The sequence below is a fragment of the Geospiza fortis genome, unplaced genomic scaffold (assembly GCF_000277835.1).
Source record: "Geospiza fortis unplaced genomic scaffold, GeoFor_1.0 scaffold54, whole genome shotgun sequence".
Taxonomy (NCBI): Eukaryota; Metazoa; Chordata; class Aves; order Passeriformes; family Thraupidae; genus Geospiza; species Geospiza fortis.
In genome coordinates, this window is record NW_005054301.1 from 708,313 (window position 1) to 732,643 (window position 24,331).

Consider the following 24,331-nt stretch of genomic DNA (forward strand, 5'->3'; position numbering starts at 1 on the left):
CATCCTGTTGGTGCTGCAGGAAACAGCTGTTCTGCATATTAACATACTTATTACTTGGACTGTTTAGACTGGCAACAGTTTATTTCTCAGAATAATGCAGTACTTTTCAGCTGTTTAAGTATCAAATGACAACTGATAAACATAAGATGATGAGAGCTTGTTGCTCCATTCCCTTATGTGCTGTGTCAGTTCTGAGTTGACCATAAGATCAAATTTGAAGTGCAGTGACGTCCTTATCTTCAGTAACATCAATGGACAGAGCTCAGATGACCTTGGAGTAGGTAGCCTTCTATTTTTGGCTCTGTCATCTAGGCTCAATGGAATTGTATTTTGCAGTACTGAAAATTAAGTAGGAACACTAGTTCATGTCTTTGAAATTCATTTTTATGAGAGATTAGAGTCACTACAAATCTTACGGTAATTTTAGGGGAAAGAAACCCCAACAAAATATGGAAACTTCTTTCCAACAAAATGAAACATTGTTTTTCAATTAAAAATTACCTTAAAGGATAATATTGACAGACTACTCTAAGCCCAACATATGGAAACTTGGAATGACAACATCTCTTCAGCCATACTGAAACATTATCATGATATTTTGTGGCTACTTAATTTAATAAATTAATGTACTTAATTTTATAAATGATAAATTGTGTCCTTCTTGTCCAAAGGAAATACAAGTGCAAACAACAAGATTTATGATGTATGTCTATTGTTGAAGGGATGGTGTGCACTGTAGTAGGGAATTGATACAAATTTCTCTGCAGTGTGCTAGTGTTGGAATTGTCATCCCTGTATACCTGTTCATCATCCTGCATCATGACTCCACAACAGGCGTGACATAAACTGTAATCTTACTGAAGGAAGATGTCTCATTATTTGCATAAATACCATTCTTTTCCTGCAGCATAACCAGCAGATATCTGAGATACTGGAAAACAGTTTCTAAAGCATGTTAGGGATGTGGAGAAATAGTCCAGCCCCAGATTTATTAAGTTATTAATAAGACAGTGTCTGCATTAATATAGAAAACCTGTTCTTTTCAAAGGTTAGTTCTCTTTGTTGTGGTTGCCTTAGCTGAAAAAACATTTTTCATTTTAAAAATAGTTCAATGTGAAAAATAAGGCATGGTCTCCCAGTATGAGCAACCAAGGAAACAGCAACTTTTAACACTAACAAGCAAAATAAGAATTCTTAATTCATACACATTATCTGATTTCTGTCATAGCAATACTGACAGAGAGGAAAGTAGAGTTTCCTGCAGATTTCCATCTGAATTTGAGTAGAAACAAAAAGTTGAAAGCACATAAGTTAAGAGTTGGAAGAGGATGAGGGAGTTCCCTTAAAACAGAAATAGGAATGCAAAGTAGGAAAAGATGGAAATGAGCAGTGTTTAGGAGTAAAGGCACAGAGTTCATGTGCAGGGAACAATGGATAACGATGGCAAACTTCCCAATTCCAGATTTGCCTCCTAAATAATAATCTTAGTAATGAAAATTTTAATGGGGAGAAAGAAAACAATAACATGAAAGCATGTGTAAATTCACTGGCAATGGTAATACTCCATGAGGTTATTTGTAGGTGATGGATCTGGCTCTGGAAAGTTAATAAATACCTTGACTAATAAAAAAAAAATTAATAGTTGTCTCATTTGTGTACCAGTGCGAAGAACCGATTATAGAATCTTTCACTTGCCACCTTATATGTTCTAAATTCAAGGTAGTCCGTGACTATTAAGATATATACAAGATGTTACTTGGATATTAAAACAAATTTGTATGCTTAGTTAAAACACTGTATGTTTTAAAGATTCTTGTGTGCTATGCTTTTGCCTTGCATAGTAAATGTACATAAGACTCTTTCTCAGCAGATGAATAATTAATTTTGAGATAGTCTTTCAGAGGTACACATTAAAGTTGTGTGGATTGATGTCAGAAACTGAGGTTAAATAACAAGCTTGAGGTTAAATAACAGGCACTCTGTTAAAACCATTGCACGCCTATGTCAGTGTGCTGGATACTAATTAAATATAGATGGAAACAATATAATGAACTTAAATGAATGGTTTTAAACTGGTATCATGTACCAACACCATGACCATTAAGTCATGCAGTATTTTCTTCTGCTGCTTAGATTAGTCATTGGTTTCAAAGGAAACTGCCCACTTCTTTTAGCCAATGGGATATATATCTTATATATATGTTAATGGGAGGTTTATGGACAACTATTTTAATTTTTTATAGTAATATGCACATTTTGAGCTCTTTTCTGGATTATTTGTTATTCTGGAAGATCACATTTCACAGCAGTGTCTCTCCTCTGTAAACTCACTGACACCTATCTTAAATGTTTGCAATCCATTTCCTTACTGTGCAGTGTGTACTGGGAGAGACTCAGGGTGAGTGCCCAACATGGATGTTGCTTTACATTTCTGTGCCCTGTAGTGTACCTGGGAGTAAAAAGGAGGCACTGGAGTTGGTTTTGTGTTGGTATAGTGTCTCTGTTCTCCATGTTGCTCAATCGAAGTCAGTTGCTCCTAAGTTTCCATATGATCTTCCAAGCTTGGTCCTAATTATAGCTAGCTGTAGTCATCATGTGTTTTAGGAATTGCATAGTCAGAATGGTAGATTTTATACAAACAATTGTGTTTAGATAAACTGACACTTGTTTTTTGCAAGATAGGTCCAGCAGCAGTAAAAAAACCATAAACTGCTTCAGTATTGGAAACTTCTTGGATTCAAGTAGTGGCTAAGTATTCTTGCAGGAGGAATCATCTTTGTCAAATTCTTCTTGTACTTCTCCAGCTTTCAACTATAATTTCTGGTAGATCTGGTCATTTATTTTTTTATTTGCTCTCATTCAACTATTTTTTTTCTTAAATTTGAGGGAACACAGATGTGATACCAGCTGGTTATGTTGGAAAGACAGGAAATAGCATTCTGAGAAAATGTTGCTGGATTTGAGATATTATTTCCAGAATTTTCACATTCATTAGGAAGTGTAATGAAGAATTTGTAAAAGAAGAATACAGTCTGTATGCCAAGCTTCATAAGTTTCAAGATGGAAGTCTTTGATTTACACCTTTTATTTTCATTCAGAAGCACAGTCTTTGTGGCTCACATTCAATTGGATCTAACAAAGTCAGGGCAATTGTTTGCCTTTCATTACTGCTGGAGGGTTTTTAAACATCAAGAATCAAATTATGTTGATTACAATTTTAGGCTGAAGGATTGAAGAAGCACGAAGACTCCGAAGTTGATTTGCATTAACAATCTTGTCAGTTTTTAAAAGGAAGGATTTAGTGGAGGGTTTACTGGCCGGCTACCCCAGTAAAGAATCTGTCTTTTCCCCTTTAAGTGTGAGCCTAACAATTATATGAAATGTAGCAAAGCTCAGCATTTTCCATTAGATACTTGCAGTCCCCGTTAATGAGGGGCATTTTTATAGTGTTTAATCTCGTTCTCTTATTCCAGTGGCACAAAGACCGCAATGAGCGTGTCCTATTGCATTTCAAGAGATTGAGCAAGCACATCTGCCAAATCTCCTTGACAACCACTATGTCCTTTTCAAGATAAGGATATTCTGTGGAATGGAAAACAGATTAATGCTGGATCAACTTGATTTTATCTTCAGAGCATTCCGCCAGCTCCTGCATTGCCAAATGTCTGATTATTTTTTTAATACTGACTAATTAAATAATGGATTTTGGAAAGAGTTAATTAGAGAAAAGAAAATAATTCTATTATCAAGATTGCATTCCAAAAAGAGCTGGAAAAGACTTAAACTTGGTCAGAATTCAGCATAAGGTACAAAATGAGCTGAAATTCTTCTAGACTTATATTTATTCCATGGCACCTAGAATCATGGAATTGCTAAGGCTGGAAAAGGCCTCCAAGATTGGAGTCCAATTGTTAACCTGGCACTGCTATGTTCACCACTGAACCCTACCCACAAATGCCACATTCCACCTGTTTTTGAACACTTCCAGGGATTATCGCTCTAGGACTTCCCTGGGTAGCCTGTTCCAATACCTGGCAACCTTTTTAGTGATGAAATGTTTACTAGTATCCAATCTAAACCTTCTCTGATGCAACTTGAGGCCATTTCCTCTCATCCTGTCACTTGTTACCTGGAAGAAGAGACCAAACCACACCTGGCTACAGCCTCCTATCAGGCAGTTGTAGGGAGTGATAAGGTCTCCCCTGAGCCTCCTTTTCTCCAGGCTAAACACCCCCAGCTCCCTCAGCTGCTCCTCATAAGACTTCTGCTCACAATAGTAAAGCTTCATGCTGTATTTTCAGAAATCTCTAGGCTCCTAAAGAAACAGATTTTCAAGATGTTAATGAGAGTTAGACTTCTAATCTGTTTATGATTTAAAAATTCCACTACGTTTCTGTTCATACATGTACTGCTCCTGAACTTGTGGTTTGTCATAAATGTCTCTTTCTTGAGAATGGACATGACATGCCAAAACATTTGAAGTTCTGTCACCCAAGTCTTTCAGTTTTCACTGTCATTTGACATTCTAGTAGGCTTCTTTTTTTTTGTGAAAACTGAGAGATTTCTTTTTTTGTAACATAAAAAATTTTATCCCTGTTACCTGATGCTAGAGAAGCAAACACAATCCATATTTTATTATGACCAGTCCATTATGATATTTTTCTTAGTTGTAATTTAAGAAGAAAAAGCATATTGGTAGGAGATAATAGTCATGAATACCCCAGAATTCTTACAAGTCACATTGTATCCAATTTGTTCTGTGAGTGTACAGCTCTTTTTTCTCCCAAAAGCCAATCTCTCCTTTGCAGATTGCTTTGATCTTTGCAGTTAATGGGCTTCATTACTATAAAATCTAGACCCTCTCTAAAGAACTATTGGAACTTTACTTCTTTACAAAACTGAAATTTCAGACCAATATTTTAGAAGATATGTGTATGTTATTGACTGGTCTTCTTTCTTTTGGATAGGAATTGAGACAGATTTTCTCTTCCATTGTTTCTAATGCTGTCTTGTTTACTTTTGTTGTAGCTGAATATTACATACTTAAATATAAAGCAATTTTTAAACTTCTCATAGGCTCATCAGCTAAAGTTGCCCTTTCAGTAGCTTTGCTCATTGAAATGTGTGAGTTATTTCTGAACATAAGGCTAGTGAGTTGTGTAGGTAATTAAAAAAACCCAATAGTGTGTATGCCATTTAGATGTGTATGATGTTAAATCAAATATAGTGGCTATTTGGCTATAGTATCTTTATTTTAATACTACATGTATCATCTTTGACTTTTTGTTATCCTGAAGAAAACATGTCAAGTGAGTTGAAGAAAATGGGTTAGGTTTGGTTTCATGATGTTTGCCTTTAAAATAAGAATTTATATTGTTTTCAATGGTGTAGCATGATCATTGTTTTTCTTAAGTTTTATTTCTAAACTTAAATTTTAAATCAATCATGCTTGGTTTAAAAAATAAAAAAATCCCAGATGTTTTTTGCATTGTTGTATAGCAGCTGGGTACTAGCAACAAAGGCCCTAAAGCAAGCCTTTGAGATCATGGGAAATCTTCATGCTGACATTTATCAGAGTTGGACCAGATCCTAAGGCAAGAGGATACAAAACTAAGCTCTTCCTAGGGATGAGAAGCAGCATCACCATGATGATGATCATCAGAAGGAAATAATTCCTGCAGCAATTCACTTTCTGTTTGTCGCTTGTGGTTAATTCTGCTCGTTTTGAGTTAGTTTCCATTTCTGACTTTCTCGTATTTGAAGCTTGTATTGGTTGCACACTGGTTTTCTCCAATTTGTGTATGTTGTTAAAAGTAACTTTCTTCTCTCTTTAGGCAGGAATTTTCAGCATGAATGCATGTGAAGAGGGATTTGCCACTGGTGGCAGGGATGGCTGCGTTCGCTTGTGGGACTTAAATTTTAAACCAATTACTGTGATTGATCTCAGGGAAACAGACCAGGGGTATAAAGGTAAAGAGAAGTTTCTTGCTGTCATTATACCAGTAAGACAGGAAATTTATCAGTGTTTTGAACAAGAAAAGACTTTAAAACCCAAAGTGTTGTTTTATGTACGTTACCATGAACTATTTGCTAGAAATAGAATAGATCATGCCCACTAGTATGAAGGTCACAGTTACTTTTACAAACAGTACATGTGATGATGATGTAGACACAGATTCAATTTTTTATTTGTATTGTTTCTAGAGCACAGCAGTTTTTAACAAGGAGCAGTAATGCTTTAAGAGAACTTGAGGCAGTGAGATCTACAGTGTAAAACAATGCAGTACAACAATTTCATTTGCTAGTTATCCAAATAGTCATTAAAACTATTTGGATGTTATCTACAGTTTTGTGAAACTTAGAACACTGCTTATTTGTAAATATGACTTCAGTTACAGGTCATGTCATGCTAAAACTTCACATAGAGTGTTTCAGATACAGTTGCTGTAATGATTTAGGATAAGAATACAAACATGTACTGAAGCAATAGTATCACTTACAATATTGCTTTTGTTGGCATTTGGTTTTCACCACCCCCAGTCACTTTTGTTATTTTCTAATATCTTGCCAAGAATTTGAAAATGTGTCAGAATGTATGATAGCAATGAGATACTGAGGGTCAATACATAACTGATTACAAGTGAAGTCTTTGTATGGTATAATTGACATGGCATTCCCACCAAGATCATGAAGTATTGCAACAAGGTGGAACACATTTAATTTTAAATATGCCCTGGAGTAGAGTGGCTCTGTTTTAAATTTAAATTTACTCAGCTGGTGCTTCTCAATTTTGATGCATGTAGCTGAAAGCTGAAAGCTGTTTCATTCAGTTTCATTCTTTCATTCTTGTTCTCACCTCCAGTTTCCTCCTTTACTTCTGATGTAACAGATTCTTACCATAAACTTTTGGCTTGTCAAATGCCCATGGCAGAGCAAGCAGTTTTAAAAAAAATCTTATATTGAATAAAATGAGTTTTCTGACTCTTTTCCCTTCACTCTTTTTTTTTAATATATATACTTCTGAGGATTGTCTCTGTGACCTGTCCTCTTGCTCATTTTCTTAATTGCATTTTCTGCTACTCCGCTGTCTTACCTCTTGGTATAGCCTATATATATATCCTCCAAGTAGTCATGAAAAAGTTCATGTTCCAAGGGCAAGTATGCCACTATCTATGAAATAGAGAAAAAGAGTAAAAGAAGTAAATCCAGGAGTAAGAGAAGGGATATGGAGACTTCTTGACATTTTCTTGCTTTTATGTTTTGTCTTTTGCTTACTTTACCTTACAAGTTCTGAGGATGTATCTCTCAGTAACAATCTCTTCTGCAGGTCTCTCTGTAAGAAGTGTTTGCTGGAGAGGGGACCATATACTCGTTGGGACACAAGATAGTGAAATTTTTGAAATTGTGGTGCATGAGCGTAACAAGCCTTTCCTGCTAATGCAGGGGCACTGTGAAGGAGAGCTCTGGGCTTTGGCTGTCCATCCTACAAAACCCCTGGCCATGACTGGAAGCGATGATCGATCAGTCAGGTTAAATTTTGTTTCTTTGTTAAACTGCATACAGTTTTAGGCAATCAATTCATTTTATAGGTAACCTAATTGAAATGTATGCATTTTAAAGTTAGTAAAATGTAGCATTGATGCACTCCTACAGTTGAGCTACCCAGGAAATGAGTGCTCTCTGGTAATAAAATACAGTGGAAGTATGTATTTCCCAAAACCCCCCATTTATGAAATTTGAAAACATTTTGTTTGGGCTAACACTGAGTGCTCAGAGACAAGTGTCCTTTAAGTCTTTCCTTTTCAGGAGTTATGTTAAGCATGCACAGCTTGCAATGAAAAAAAAATCTGGGATAAAAACTTACACATTTTACTCTTATCATATTTACTTTTCCAAATGCTGCAAATTAACTTTTAATGTGTGAATTTCATCAAACCCAGTCCATGCATTGTAAACAGAATATAAATGCTCAAAAAGCCCAAATTACTCCCTCCTACATGTTCATCTCTATTTTTTTTTTCTCAAAACTGCCTTTTCTAAGTTAAATATGTTGGCATTTTTGCTGAATATCTTGAGTGCAACACAGTTAAGCAAATCAGTAATTCAATTATTAATATTATTATTACTCTCAAATTCCAGATATAATTGTAAATAATAGATGTAATCTACCTTGTTATAAAAACTCACATATTTGAATATTATTAGTTATAAGGAGTTATCAATAATGAATTCATAATAGGAAAAGTTGTTTATACTGATCAAAGTCTCTAATTGTTATTTAATGTTTCTGGCAAAAATGATTAGAAAAATAATGGAATTTTTGCAGGAGTCTAAAAAGCATGTATTGTCATATGCTATAATTTTTTTATATTTTTTTTTCAAATGCAGAAGATCAAAATTAATCTATCCCCACATTTTCTCATTAGAGATATTCCCGCCTTTTAAAATATAAGAATATTTCTTACTGTATGCATAATTCACACTTACGTTTTAGATTTTCCTTGTGGAAACTTATTTTAAAATAGGGACACTGCCATGTCCAGCATTGTGCAGAAATGAAGGGCTTCATCTTCTCTCTGAAAAAGCTGCACACCCATTTTACATGCGAAATCATGACTTTGTTTTAGAATCTGGAGTTTAATAGACCATGCTCTGATTGCCCGGTGCAACATGGAGGAGCCCATTCGCTGTGCTGCCGTCAGCACCGATGGAATCCATCTTGCTCTTGGCATGAAGGATGGCTCTTTCACTGTGCTTCGAGTCAGGTATGGTACAAAACTTAAATATAGATATGTTATTCATGTTTTGATCTCTTGTGGCCATGCACGTCGTCACTTGTGTTTTTGTTTTAAATTGTGGAGGGTGCTTTGATTTTTTAAATGTGTGCTACGTATGGTCATGTTGTTCTATAACAACACATTTGAAAAAGTATACTGGTCTATTTGCAGGGAATGGCAGTGTTCTAGGAAATGTTTTACTTTAGCTTTTATATTTATGAATTATCCCTGAATTACTAAGAAATAAATTTCCTTTACTTTGTAAGTTGTTTTTATGTGTTGGAATTCTGCTGTCAGCACATCATGCATACAAAACAAGTACTGCCTTGTGCTGCTGTGACCCCACAGTTTTAAAGGGAAAATGAGATTTGTTTCTCATGTCAGTGAAGTTTCCTTCCATGGATGAATAAAGATCGCATCATTTACTTGATGAAATTTCTTGTGAACCCCACTTGAACAGTTCCTTTTGTTCACTGTCCTTCAGCCCAGTGAAGCATCTTCTTGTGTCACTGTTTCCTTCTTTTTTTTCCTCCATGAAGCCCTAACCAATTCTAATAACAGCAGTATTGTGTTTGCACGCAGGATAGTTAGGTTCAATATGTAATTTCACAATCTTGTTCATTTTTTAGACTGGGAACTTGACAGTGTGATGAGGCTCTTCTCTACTTATGACATACTTTCTTTCATACTACAGAGATATGACTGAGGTTGTTCATATCAAAGACAGGAAAGAAGCTATTCATGAACTCAAATATTCTCCAGATGGGAACTTCCTAGCTGTTGGCTCCAATGACAGCTCTGTGGATATATATGGTGTTGTTCAGCGATACAAGAAAGTTGGGGAATGTGTTGGATCCTTAAGCTTCATCACACATATGGATTGGTCCTCAGACAGTAAATACTTACAGACCAATGATGGCAATGGAAAGAGACTTTTTTATAGAATGCCAGGTAAGGTTCTGGGTTGCCTTCATGCTATTTGTTACTTATAACAGAAATAAGATATAGTGATTTTTAAAAAAAAAAACCCCAAATGTAAATCCTGGTTCAAGGCATGGGGGTATAGATGAAGGGTTTTGTAAGCTCATAAGATTATTTGCCACATCTGAGTAAGTACAGCATTTTTCTGGCAAAGTTCCTGAAATACTTTTATCCTTATATGTTTAGTCTTCTTTCCAATGTATATTTTTATACTAGAGATGCTGCCTTATAATTTATTTTGTTTCTCAAAAATAAATTTTTGCTCCCACATTTTTTAGAAAAATTAAAATGCAGCATTTAAATTAAATTTTGCAATAGCTTAACAGCTTTGTTCTTATAGAGCTTGGATATTAAATAAATTATTATTTTGTTGCACTGAATGGTTTTTGAAGTGTGTGGAATAATAGGTATGTTGCAGCTCAGAAGAAGCATTTGGTTGTCTAAAACTATGCAGCAGACTGAGAAATTCAATTTAAAAGAACTTTTACTGTGAGGAACTTTGTGATAATCCTACTATTGCCAGTGTTTTCAAGACAGTTTTCTTGAAAACTTGACTGAAGTGTCCCACAGTCTTGAAATAATTTCTATTAAGGTAGTTCCCTATGTAGAGGACATGCACATAGTGCTATCTTAAAGCTTGAGATTTAAGTAGTCCTTTTTAGAATGCACCAATGGCAGTTTTTATCACAAGGCTTGACTTCTGTCTGTTGCATATGCTCTTCACATAATATTCTGTATTCTTCCCACTCATCTTTGTAGTATTTTTATTTGTGGTAACTGTGTATTATCACCACTTTTTATATTGTCCATTCTTATACAGATTTATAAAGAGTTATGCTTTGCACTGTACATTATTCACAGATTCTTGGAGCTTTTTATGATTCTCTGCTGAAGCATTCCATTCATTCTGTGCACTTTTGATTCTGTGCACTGAATGCAGCTGAAGATGTGTAAGAAAAGATAGTGAGAATTTAATTAGACAGTAACAAACAGACACAGCAGGAGCTATTTGAAGTTGTAAGACAGATTTCAACCTGGAGTTTCTTCATATGTTAGAATGTGGGATTGTGAAACCTTGTTTATGAAAAAAACTTTATCAAAGTCAGTGGAGTTAGAGGAATCTCCCATACATTGCAAAGTAATGATCAAATTGTGTAACACTTGAAATTCCACAATGAATTAAGGAACTTACAGTTGTCTGGCCCAAGACCTGCAGGACTTAGTTATGGATATAAACAGTATTGTTAATCCTAGTTTGCATGGATTCGTGACTGAAAGGCTGAGAAGTGGATTGTTGTCCTGCTCACCTTCTGCAGCTGTGTGTTCAATCTGACTCACCAAAGCTTTCACCTTTGCTTGCACTGTTCCTGCATTGCTCTAGCCCTTGGCTTCTGGCCTTTCCAGAGCACACAGTCACTATTTATTGGGCCTTTGGTCTGACTCAGTTCCTCAGCTCTTACCTTGTGGGATTGGATCAATCTCACTACAGATAGGGCTGGTGTGAAATAATGTAACAAGGGTCTAAGCACAAAATAGGTGGTTTTAGTAATTTGCAGTGGCCAGATGTGAGTTCTTCAGTTCTTGCTCTAAATAATCCAAGTTTCTACAATCATTCAGCAACAGAATTTTTTATGAACTTTATCTTAGAATGATTGCATGTATTTTTGATAAACATTTAAAAAATAACACAGCCTCAAGTGGATACCAAGAATTAATAAAGTCTATAAAGTACCAAACCTGTGATCTTCTGTTAAATAGTCTTGAGAAGTCTTCTTACTGATACTGTTGGTCATAATAGGCAATACTAGCTCAGGACCATTTCAGAAGTTGGTTTTTAATTCTGTTGTACTTTGTTTCAGATTTTAGAGAGTTTTTAAAAATGTTGCATTCTTTAAAATTACATGAGTGAATATTGAGAAATGGCTCTTTATTTTTTGCTTAGGTGGAAAAGAAGTAACAAACAAGGAGGAATTGAAAGGCATTCAGTGGGCATCATGGACCTGTGTTTCTGGCCTTGAAGTTAATGGAATCTGGCCCAAATATTCCGATATAAATGATATAAATTCAGTGGATGCGAATTTTATTGGTCAAGTTATGGTTACAGCTGATGATTACGGAATAGTAAAGCTCTTTCGGTACCCATGTCTAAGAAAAGGTAGTGCCTTTTAAATTCAATTATTGCCGGTTTTTAAATTGTGACTATTTAAGAAAAATGTATTAGAAGACTGGAAAATTAAATTACTTTTAATATCACTTTGTTCAAAAAGGGTTTTAAAAAATGGGGGAATACAAGTCTTTAAAAACAACATCCAAAACATTCATTTAAATACATAAATGTTGAAGACAAATCCTAAGATCTATCCATGCATTTGTAGCCAGCATTAACATTGGATGATGTGTAGAATGAAGTTCTTCAAACAGCTCTGAAACAATGAAGCCTTTCTGATCTAAAAGATTACTTATAATGGAGTGCTGTTAGGAGCTTCATTTCAGTTAACTCATCCAATGATTGTGTTGTGGTTATGTAGCCATGAAAACATTGACTGGATGTAGCTTCCCTCATCCTGAAAACCCTTGTGACCACTGTCACAGTGCTACTACTACCAGTTCTACTGCTAAACATGGGAGGAGATGAATTGTCAGAAGTGCTTAGCACTGACATTGTACATTGGGAACTTGTGCTACAAGCATGTAAATGGGGTTGTTTTCACAGACTTAAATATACATGATTTAAATAATTGTATTTTTTCAAAGTAGAAGTAATAATTTTACTTTGTAAAAATTATTAAAGAAATAAATAAAATAAAATTAATACAGTTAAATTTTTAAAATCTCTGATACACCTCATACAGCATTATCATATGTCTTCTGTTCTTGTGTTTGACTTGATTAAGTTACACTTTGGAACCTAAACTTAAAAATGTATCTTATACACTCATTAAAATTTGTGAAAACTGCAAAAAGTTGTTGCTATTGATTAAAATACCAGTAGAAATTAGAATATGTTTATTAAACACTACTTTTTCTAGGGGTTCTTTAATATGATTTTCTGAGGTGCTTCTGAAACATTTCTTTCAGAAATATTGAGAGATATTTTTATTCTTGTTCTAGGAGCAAAGTTTAAAAAATATCTTGGTCATTCTGCTCACGTGACGAACGTCAGATGGTCGCACGATCACCAGTGGGTTGTCTCCATTGGGGGAGCTGATCATTCTGTCTTTCAGTGGAAGTTTGTCCCTGACCGCAAGCTGAAGGACACTCTTCATATAGCACCCCAAGGTAAGGAACTAACTGAAAAAAACACCAAAAAAGGATGGAAGGCAGGGAGGCTAAAAGAGAGGTAAAATTCTTCGGTGAGGGTATTGAAATAAATATTCAAAATTGTCAGTCTTCACAATTACAACAGTTGTTGTTCTTTAAACTTTGGAGATGCCTGAAGCACCTGATAAAGTTGTCTGATATTTGCCAGTACCCTGTGATCCTGGTTTGGCATTAATTGATCTTTGGTGAGGATTTAAAAAATCTGTGCGCTGGCATTTGGTCAACAGTCAAACCATCACACCTGCGTGTTCAGGCTAGCAAGGGTATGAAAAACCTTCACTGCTGTGACTCTTACAAAGAAAAATTTTAAAGTTCAAACACAGATAGGAATTTCTGAATTCTGTATATATATCACCATTTACTAGATTGACAACAACTGCATGCTCAGGTGTCACAGTTTTATACTAATTTGTTTAAAATTTTGAAGTGTTTCGATGATAATTTAAGTATAACTGTTTTTTTAAGCAGAATATAGATGTTTAGTGTTTGGGAAAAAATGAAGATCATGTTTCCACTAGTCACTAATTAAACAGTTATTCTCATGAGTTTCCTAAAATCAAAACAGTTAACTGAGTGCCTCCCTTGGAAATTCCTAAAGGATTTTAGAGAATCCTCTGGGGAAATGAGAATATAGAGTTACAATAAAATAGGCTGTTTCACCATTTAATTGCTCAGATCAGATGAATATGTATCAGTGTGTATTTAGCAAACAGATGAATAAATACAGATGCAGTGCTGAACTTCTCAGTGACAAATGCACAAGGAAACAATGGAAGGGCTCTTCCTACGCGTCAAACTTTATGTGACTACCCTTTTTCTCTGCAGTCACAAAAAATTTTTCTCTTTCTTCCCATCTGTAATTTTTTCCCTCCCCTCAATCTACTTGAAGAATTTCTACTTGCATCAGTGGCTCACTTTAACATGAGTTTCTCTTTGGACCCTTTGTTAATTTTGTGCAAGTCTTAGTTTCTGCTTTATACTGATTACTTAATTACCTTCCTTTTCCTTTTTTCCTAACATTAAAGCTCATGAAATTATTTCAGTTAATGAAAACTAACTCACTCCAGCACCTAAAATTATCATATTTATGGCTTATTTCCTATCTAGCAGCAGAATTGTTCCTGTCAATTATTAGCATTTTATGTTGTATTAACATAAGCATTGATGATCAAATCAGAAACTTTAAGCAGTTAGTTTAAACTTTCTTTCTGGCTTGTAATTTAGGTTGCTTAATTTTTTATTTCTGTTTCTTGGTGACAGAGAGTCTGGTTGATTCTAATAGTGATGAATCAGATTCAGATCAGTCTGATGTTCCAGAGCTGGACTCTGAAATTGAACAAGAGACACAGATCACCTATCGTCGGCAGGTAAAGATTTTAGTTCTAATGGCAGTTGGAAGCTTCCTAGAGTTTAAGTTGGTCATTTACGAAGACTGTTGAAATCTCAAAACTGGGGAGACTGCATGGGAACTAACCAAAACCTTTAGAATTTTTGTTATCTGATGCATTCTAAAGAACAAGCTTATTAAAATAGAATGATTAATTAATAATTACAACTAAGATATTAGTTAATAGTAACAGAGAGAAAAATTATTACATGTAATCCTAGAATGCAATTTACAACCAAGTTGCACTATACAGTCACCAGCTATAGGTATTGGAGGGTTTTTTTCAGTTATGTATGCTTTTTCTTCAAGGTTTACAAAGAAGATCTACCTCAACTTAAAGAGCAATGCAAAGAAAAAAGAAAAAGTGCAGCTTCTAAGAGACGTGAGCGAGCCCCAGGGAACAGTATAAGACTACATTTTGTTCATGGGTATGCAAACTAGCATTCTTTAAAATATACAAGCAGATCGTTTGATTTTATGGACTGGTGTTTATAATTCAATAATCTGATTAAAGACTTTTATGGCTGTTGCTTTATGATTTGCTATTTTTATTTATATCTGTAGAAATAAATTTACACTAAATAAATAGAAAGCTTTGATGCCAGTATACTAATTCTGCACATGAATTCTGAAGTGAATTTGAAGTCAAACTTTAGCTGGTACTTATTGCTTGAATACAAGTGACTAAATAAGGTATTCAGTAATCTCACCCATACTTTTCAGTATCTGGAAAGCAGTAGCTCTCTTTGATGTATGATTTTGATAGAGCAGAAACTTTGTGTAGTTGAAGATGACTGGGTTCTGGACAAAGTGGTGTTTCTAGCAGTGATTTATTAAAAAAAAGTATGAGCTGTTTGTATCTAGTTTGAAACAACTTACATGTTCCTTTCTTAATTTAGGAATTAAATGCAATTCTTAATAGGTCTTGTAAGTATGTTAATAATGAGGTTATTCTTTTTTTTGGTGCTATTTTGAGTAGCAGAATGACTTTTGGATGCATCCTTGAAATCTTATGATTTCATCTTTAGGATTAGTAGTTTCCCATAACGCTTCATAAGTGAAGACTTTTTATCAGAAAAAAGAAGTGGTGTTTTAAAGCAAACTGGTACGAGATATTACTACATTAGAATAATGATCAGAAATATAAATTCTTTTGATATAAAGCAAAACCAAAGCCTTTATTCAAGTGAGACGTTGCAAGTCAAGTTTTCCTTTTGAAAGAAAGCTCTTTGCAGGAATACAGCTTCTTTTCAGATATAACTAAATGCAGGGAGAAGTTACTGATACTGCCTTTATAATGACACTTAAACAATTGTATTAGGCTCCACATGCAATGCTTAATAAATTAATTGGCTAAGAATAGTTAATATTCAAATGATAAATTTTGTCTGCAGAAGACATATAGTAGCTTTGAAAATTATGACAACTGGGAAGCTTGGTACAGAGCTGGGGTTTTTCATTTCTCTTTTTGGTGCTCCCAAATTCTCAGTTGAAGATTTTTATATCTGTATAGAGAATGCATTAAGGTGGGTAGCTGCTGTATGTAGTCTTTAAAAGTTGGTCTAAGAATAAAACCAAATGATCCTGAAGAACATGTAGCACAAGCAAGGGCCCTGGATCTTTGGTATTGTTGTTATTTCCTTCACAACAGAAGTGAAGCTTGACCAGAATATCCAGGAATGACCAGAAGTAGAATGTCCTGTTGAGTTCTGTCTGGTTACCCTATGGGCATCAAGAAAACTAATGAAGAATCCATGCTGAACATCAGATTTTTCTCAATGTCCAGGCTGTTAACTTTAAAGTGACCCACATCCAAGTGAGTAATAGGCATATTCTCTGATTCAGGAAGTCTGCTTTGCTTCATCTTTCTTTAGCTGAATGGAAATGTCTTGGATGTTCCTTGAAAATGTAAGAAGTGGTGCTTTTTCTTGATTAGGGGAATCAGAAGCACTTTTTCCTTTCTTTGTTTTTGAGCTTGTTGGTGTTGTGTTTTGAATTTGTCAACTGCCGTGAAAGACAAACTTTTAAAAATCTCTTGATAACCTGTAAGAAATCTTTTAAACCTCTGGTTACTTCCTGTTTTGGAAGGTAATAAAATTCAGTGTGTGAGCCAGCTTCTGACTAACATGGATGAGGAAAGAACTTCTATTAGGAGATTCAATTGTGTCTTTCTCTAAGAGATCTGATTCAGTCATGATCAGAAACACTTTGTTGAATTGGTGTACAAATTTGGCCTCTTTTTGATTATTCCTGTCTTTTAATTCTGCCATGTATTTGGCAGGGTGGTGGTTCAGAAACATGAAGTATTCAGGAGAACATTTTTCTTGGACTTGATGCTTATGCTTTTTGCTGGCAGGAAATAATAATACTCATGCCCTGCATTCTCTCAGAGCTATGTTGTTGATTTCACAAGAATGATTTTTTAATATTTTTGAATATTCATAGAATCATAGAATTATTTTTCAATATTCAAAGTATTTAAGCACAATCTAGTTTGAATTTCAGGATATTCAATAAACTAACTTTACCTTAAGATCAAATTGGTAGATGACATGGGAATGCTCTGTAATGAGAGCCTTATAACATCTTGCATGGATTCCTACAAATACCTGCAAATAGCATCTGAAGGGAATAGCCTGTGAGTGGGTCCTCTTGAGAAAACTACTGCTATGCAGAATATGTTTTTAAAAAATGAAGTCTCCACCTTTGTACTAAAGACTCTGTTCTCAATCATGTTTGTTTTGACATTTGGTTCTTCTAGAGATTTTGAGGGAGGATTGGACTACATGTGGAAGCTTCCCACATATATTTTGAAGAATAACATCCAAATTTTGAAACTCTTACAGCATTAATCAAGCAATGGACATTGACTCTTTTCCCAGAGAGGACAGTACTTGTGAAGTTGCCTGTGAGCTGGATACAGATGTGTAACTTGCAGATGCGGGGAGGGTTCAGCTTCAGGTTACAGAATTCCCAGTGATGTGCCCAAAAGGAAATGGTTTTCTGTGTATATCTAAACTTCCATCACAGTCATTGGAGATTCAGTCAGTAATCAGCAGAGCACAAGGAGTGATTTGGCTCAGGTAAAATGCAATGCTGATGGTTGGCCAGCTGAGCAGCCCTGCAGGTTCAACTGACTCTGTTGACTACAACTGTGTTGATTAAAATGTAGGAGTTAATGTATCTAACAAACATGTGAACACCTATGTTTACATGTCTGAATCTCAAATTGAATGCAGCCTCTGGTATTCTTGCCGTTACCAAAGTCATACCTATGACTTTGGTAATGGCAATTTCTTTTCCCTATGTAGTACTTAGGAAGCTACATCTTCTTCTGATAGTTACTGTCACATTAACTTGAATCAAGCCTGGATAATTAACTATGGCAGAATGAATTCTTACTTTCATTGTGCCTTGTTATATATTATTCAGTAACTACAATACAGAGCTTGCTTTCATTATTGTTTGATTTATAGTTGCTAATAAAGATGCCTTGTAAATTTCTTTGGTTTGTTTTCTGCATGTGAATGAATTATTTCTCTTAATGCTTTTTCAGAGATTAGCTAGTAATCTCAGTTCTAAATTGGTTTAATAATATGGAGATGTAAGTATTTTGGAACAGTGTAGAATATTCCTAGAGAATGATCTTCTACATTGAAATATGGTTCTTTTCATTGTTGTTTAACTTAGGCCCATCACTTTCCCTCTGGTAAAAAGTACCTTTATTGTCAAGGAGTTACTACACTGGCCCATGGGAAAGACCAAATGTGGTGACAATCTTTGCACTGCTTGGTATTTTGGCAAAATATGTTGTATTTTAATTGTAAACAATTGATTGTACTAATTTTTGTAATAACTAGAGGAAATTAACTAAAATTAACTTCTATCACAAGAAGTTATGAATAATAAGAACCATTTTCCTGCACCCTAGATACATTTTGGATATTTTGAGTAGTCCTGTGATACATGGCACTAATGAACTCAGTTCCACTAGGTTTAATTTAGGGTATATAGGCAATTGTTCTCATGAGCTGGGAAAATTCTGAGTTTCTGGGTTGTGTGTAGGAGGACCTGAAACTCTTTTGCTGTCTTCACACCTTTTACTTTTATAGGTGACTGCTAAGCTTGCAAGAAATTCCTCAATGTCCAGTATTTCTTTCAGCACGCATATTTTCATAGATGTTGGTTTTTGTTGTTTGTTTGTGTTTTTAATATTTTCCTTTAGGATGAATATTTGGCCTTTTTTTAGAATTACTTTTGCTTGCAAAGAAAATCTAGCATGTTTAACAGAGTACAGTGCAGAGTGAAGCACAGGAAAATTATGTCTGAGCAACAATAGGTTCAGGTATCTTCTTTGGCACTGTGCCTGCCTTTATAGTCCCTGCCCCTCACAGAGTGTTGTCATGTACTTAAAATGGTGATGTTACATACTGTGATAGGTTATTTTTGTTTTTTTCTTCATAGTTTCTGTAGGCCATTGTATATTCTATTCCTTAAAAACCTAGTGGCTGTACACTAAGAAGGCTGCAAGCAGACAGCACTCTGGTTAGGCAGAAATCAGCTTCCAAGCATCTGCACACGCTGCTGTGGGGGAAGGTTGTTAGTGAAGGATGCGGGTGGAGGGAGAGCACAGCAGGACTGAAGAGCCTGCAGTTGTATTCTGAGTCTAAGCTGTTGGTCACTTTGAGAAGAGCAGGGAGCAGACATAGCTGAGCCTCAGATCAAATGTGAGGCGAGATTCTGCTAGAGACCTTGAAGGGACAGTAGCTGAGCAGACACTGAAAAGTTGCTGGACTAGGACCAAATCTGAAGTTAAGAGTCTGCTTGTGAATACCAATCTAAACAGTGAGTTGAAGGGAGCCCTATTTAAATGCTTTATTTCTATGCTATCACAGTTTCCACCGGTTTAAGAAGTTCATTTTCTTTTTTTTGTGATCTAATGAGACCCAGCTTTGGACTTCACAGTATGGCAGACAGTACAAAGCTGGGAGGAGACGCTGGCAGACCCAATGACTGTGCTGCCATCTGGAGGGACCTGGACAGGTTAGAACTGGGCAGGGAGGAATTTCATGATCTTCCAAAAGTCTGAGATGCAAGTTCATGAAATACAATATTCTTCTTCTGGGGAGCAGTGGACCTGGACTATCTGCTGGTCGGTTTAAGAACTTTGTGTGGTGATCTTAGTAATTTTTCTCTAATCACGTACAGTGACATAAATACCATTGTGTGTAATGTAGGTGAGCCAAGTGAAATACATTATATTCAAATCTGTTCCAAGTATGTGCTCTGTTGTTTTCCAGTAATGCACAGATCTAGTGTTTATGAACATGGATTTGTGGTGTTTGGAATATTCATTAAACTGAAGTTGATCAGCTGCCTTACAGATTCATTAATTCCCCAGTGCATATGGTTGCACTGTGTACATAAGGAAAGATGGGTGTAACTTCATGATCTTAGTCACACCTAGGAAGAAATGAGTGTACTGAGATAGTGTATACAGACCTTAGTTGGGAATTGGCCTACTTGTGCCAGTTCCTGTATCACTAGAAAGGTTTTCCTTCAGAAAAGGAAACTGTTCTATAAAAAAAAGGCATTTTTTTCCTCTTATCAAGTTTCCAGAAATGGTCATGTTTTGCTGCCTGATTTTTGAGCAGTAGGAAATAGCCAAAACTAATACTTTAGACATTCTCTACTTTACTTAACTACATGTTGCATGCCCAACTTCTCCATGTGGTCTGAAAAAACTACTAGCCATTACTTTCTCTTCTAAACTAGCTGTGGAAAGTAACAATTAAGTGCCACTTTTAAACTAGTGCTTGTAGTACCAGCGTCTGAGTAGTAAATTAGATTGATAAATTGATGTCCCTTTAAGAATGGGAAAGTATATTCATAATTTTAAAACCACAAAACAGTAATTGGTAAGTAACGTGAGTTTTACACGCACAAAATTCACCAGCGTGACTTTGTCAGTTTCAGTATAGATGTTTATGGCTTTGGTGGACAAACCTTTTTTGTTGCCTCAGTTACAGGGGTTACGACTGCCGGAGCAATCTGTTCTACACGCAGACGGGTGAGATCGTGTACCACGTGGCGGCAGTGGGGGTGGTGTACAACCGGCAGCAGAACACGCAGCGCTTCTACCTGGGCCACGACGACGACATCCTCTGCCTTGCTATCCATCCCCTCAAGGACTACGTGGCAACAGGCCAGGTGGGATTCATGTTTGTCTGCAATAACAATCTGAAGTTGTTACTACTGTATTTAGAAAGGTCTTAGGGGAAGAGCATCCAGTGTACATTTATTCAGATGAAGGACTGCATTTCTGTTGCAGATGGAATAGTGGTAAAATACTGATACAGAAGTGTTTTTTACATTTATTTGTATCATGGTAAGAGTATATTCTCCGTAGTTTTTCTGAACATCATTTAAAACTAAGAATAGATTAATATTTTTTATTCGGCTTTATGTTGCAGCTTCTTGATAACAGGTGGAGGAAATGTGCAGATGAAATATATTTTTTTAACATCTGCTTTGTGAAGTTAGCTATATTAGCATTGCATTCATTTACTATTTTACAGTATGAAGTGAGCAGTTGTTACAGTCTGGCATTCCATTTTAATGCATTATGTCTTTCATTATCACCTATACACAAACTGTGTACTGATTGTGCACACAACAAAGGGATGTATGTTGCTTGAGTTCATTTTATAATACTAATAATAGTTAATTTTATCTTTTGCCAGATATTTATTTTGGATAAATTATTTTCACTCATGTTTTCAAACAAACAATTCTTCCGGTAAACATTTATCCACTAGGACTTCAATGTTTGAGCTGATGTTTCATGGTTTTTTATTTATGCCTGTAATTTTTATCACTGTTGGTCTTGTAATTGTATAATAAATTGGAAAACATGTGAACTGAATTTTTTACTAGAAATAAACTTTTGTTTACTATGCTCCTGATTTCTATAAAAATATTGAGATTAACGTAACTCTGTGGGTCAGTTAAGAAATTAGCCCTAAATATAAGAATTGAGTTGATTTAATTTTGGAGTAATAAAGGCTGTGAATAAAAATGTCCCTGAATTTACAATAACTTCTGCTGTCAGCAGAAAGATACACTCCATTATATACTGTTTTATACATACACATTGCATATTGTTGTATACTATGTTACATGAGGAAACTAGGTAATGCAGTAATCAAATTCCTTATACCACCCTGGTTCAGATCTTCCTGATAGTGGATGTTCTGAAAAGCTGTGCAAATACTTAATGTTAAGTTTCTGACAAAACCAGAAATAGATCCTAGTTTTTCTGAGCCTTAAATGCAAGAGAGTTTTGTTCTGGTTTTGCAACCTTTTTATTTGTGCACTGTGGTGCAAAAGCCTTGGAATAGCAAATAAACTTTTAAGTGCTGACTAATAGTGCTTTTGTACATAATTGAAAAGAATAAGTTATATTCCATTTCTTACCAGGTTTGTTGCCTACACTAGTTCATTTTTGTGCCACAGGTATCAGTGTATTAGAATCTGCCTTGTAATGACACCAGAGAGCAGCAGAAGTCACCTTGATTTCTGAAATGTGGAGAAGCTGACATACTAGCAATATAAATAGCCTTTTATTTTTAGACAGGGAATGATTGATGAAAAATTGATGGAATAAATATGCTACAGTGCAATCAATGAAGGGCTTTTTTTCTTCCCCCACAGGAGGACTTTAGTTAATTGTCAATAATGTACCTAAGTTAGCTGGGAAATGGTCTTTGGGAAGCAGCAAAAGGAATAATATTCTGCTAGCCAGACAACAGTAATACTAAGCAAATTCTATCACTGTAATTTATTTTCAAATACTTTTTGAAGTATTCTTGATACTTTTTAAACAACTGTGTGAAATAACTGAGAAATGAAAAAAATGGCTATGAATATGTATACTTTCAGGTTGGTCGAGATTCTTCAATACACATTTGGGATACAGAAACAATAAAGCCACTCTCAGTATTAAAGGGCTATCACCAGTATGGTGTTTGTGCTGTTGATTTTTCAGGTAATAAGTATTTATTTATTTATTTATTTAAACTTTTCCTTTTCTGTGTGAAAATACAAGATAATCAGTTCTACTGAGAAACTGGGGGTTCCTTTACATTGCAAATTTTGTATTAAAAATATTCTCCAGTGTTCAATGCCAAATGAGAGTTGCTGTCTTACAATGAACATTCATTAGGAAAACCTCCTTTGGAGTCTTGCGCATAGGAAATGCAAGAACAGGTACTGTCCTGTTTAACTCAGCTGAGCTGAGCACTTCAGAATTTGTTTTGGTTGCACGAGGCAGGTGCACAGACCTGGAGTGTTGTGTCTGCTTTACAGCTGTGTAAGACGCTTTTTTGAGCCAATTGATCAGCTGTGCAATTTTTTCTTCGTTAAATGAAATCCTGAAAGCCATGTGGAAAGCACACTGATACATTCAGGAAGGCCAGTCAGGGAGCTCTGGTCAGAAACACAGGCGCTGTCTCCACTTTAAACTAACATAAGACTATCAGTTAAATCCCTTGAGATTTTTACACACCCTACATTGAATTCCTGTACCAATATTAAATTTCCTCTGCTCCACTATCTTCTATTCATTCTTTAATTGTTTGGATTTCCTGGATAAAATCTCTGAACTCACAGCGACAATGTGTGATCACAAAGATGAATGGTTTGAGGTTTTTGATGCCTCTTTCTTTGGTTTCTCCTTTTTCAAGATATGAATCTCATTTCTCAAATTCTGACATGGATATATATAGCAATTCCAAAAATGGATGCATGTCAGAAAGTCATTGATCTAGATTGAGCACAAACAGCTTGTTTATTGAAGGTTTATGTGGAATCTGTGTCAAAACTTTTCCAAGACTTCATAGTACTACTAAGTTTAAGGGCATTTCACAAATTTCATGGTATGGCTTCAGTGCTTTCCTTTTCGGAAATGAACAGAGATTTTCAGAGTGAACATAAAATTTTCACAAGAACAACCTATAGTGAATGTTTTTGTGCAACTATGTCAGCAGCTAACTGAACAAGGGATTTAATATGAACAGAGTGCATCTAAGTTCAAATTTGAGACAGGATAATTTAAAGTGCTGCACTTCATCCAAGTTTAAAAGCAGATGGATAAAAAAGCATGCCTCTAAAAACATCATATGTTTATTTACTTGTTTATAAATTCTTATAATATTTGTGAAGTTATAATATTTTAATATGGTTTCTTATTATTGCAACATAGTTATCTATCTACTCTCTTAATAATAAATGTATTATTCTAGCGGACGGGAAACGATTGGCTTCTGTTGGAATAGATGATAATCACACTATTGTACTCTGGGATTGGAAGAAAGGAGAAAAGCTTTCAGCAGTAAGGTAGGCATTTATGTTTTAAAATCTGTACCTAGATTTACTATCAAATGTCAGTAAGAAAAATATATTAATTTAAAAATATGAGTTCTCTAATAAATTAGCATTTTCTGTTACATAAGTGATGCAGGCAACAACATTTATGTCATGTTAAAAACTTTCTGTGGAAGAAGTAAATGAAGGTCTGATAGTCAACAAGAACTATTACAGTGACTGCTCAACTAGTGAAGAAAGATGGCATAGACGACATTGCTGTGTTCTGAAATACTTTCTTTAAAACTCTATGCACTTGTGTTGGCCCTCTTAAAGATGGTATGTTCAGATCTTTTTCATCAGACGTCACACTTTCCTTGGAATAGTCATTTGCTGTTGTTTCGCAGAGTTCTTTTTTCTTCAGGGTTCTTTCCTTTTCCTTTCTGAGTCCTGACCAGCCTAATCTAACTTTGAAGTCAGCTCTGCTTTGAACAGGAAATTG

The 24,331-nt window shown here is 35.3% G+C and overlaps 1 protein-coding gene across 1 annotated transcript in view; it reads left to right on the top strand.

The window, feature by feature from the left end:
- Nucleotides 1–24,331, top strand: part of EML5 (EMAP like 5) — a 92,862-nt gene that overhangs the window by 31,763 nt on the left and 36,768 nt on the right. Inside the window, exons 9-19 of the mRNA XM_014310503.2 lie at nucleotides 5,835–5,970; nucleotides 7,328–7,529; nucleotides 8,628–8,765; nucleotides 9,472–9,728; nucleotides 11,701–11,913; nucleotides 12,870–13,037; nucleotides 14,340–14,446; nucleotides 14,776–14,894; nucleotides 20,490–20,676; nucleotides 22,408–22,513; nucleotides 23,769–23,862. Coding sequence (XP_014165978.1) covers nucleotides 5,835–5,970; nucleotides 7,328–7,529; nucleotides 8,628–8,765; nucleotides 9,472–9,728; nucleotides 11,701–11,913; nucleotides 12,870–13,037; nucleotides 14,340–14,446; nucleotides 14,776–14,894; nucleotides 20,490–20,676; nucleotides 22,408–22,513; nucleotides 23,769–23,862 — 1,727 coding nt within the window. The remainder of the gene's footprint in view (nucleotides 1–5,834; nucleotides 5,971–7,327; nucleotides 7,530–8,627; nucleotides 8,766–9,471; nucleotides 9,729–11,700; nucleotides 11,914–12,869; nucleotides 13,038–14,339; nucleotides 14,447–14,775; nucleotides 14,895–20,489; nucleotides 20,677–22,407; nucleotides 22,514–23,768; nucleotides 23,863–24,331) is intronic.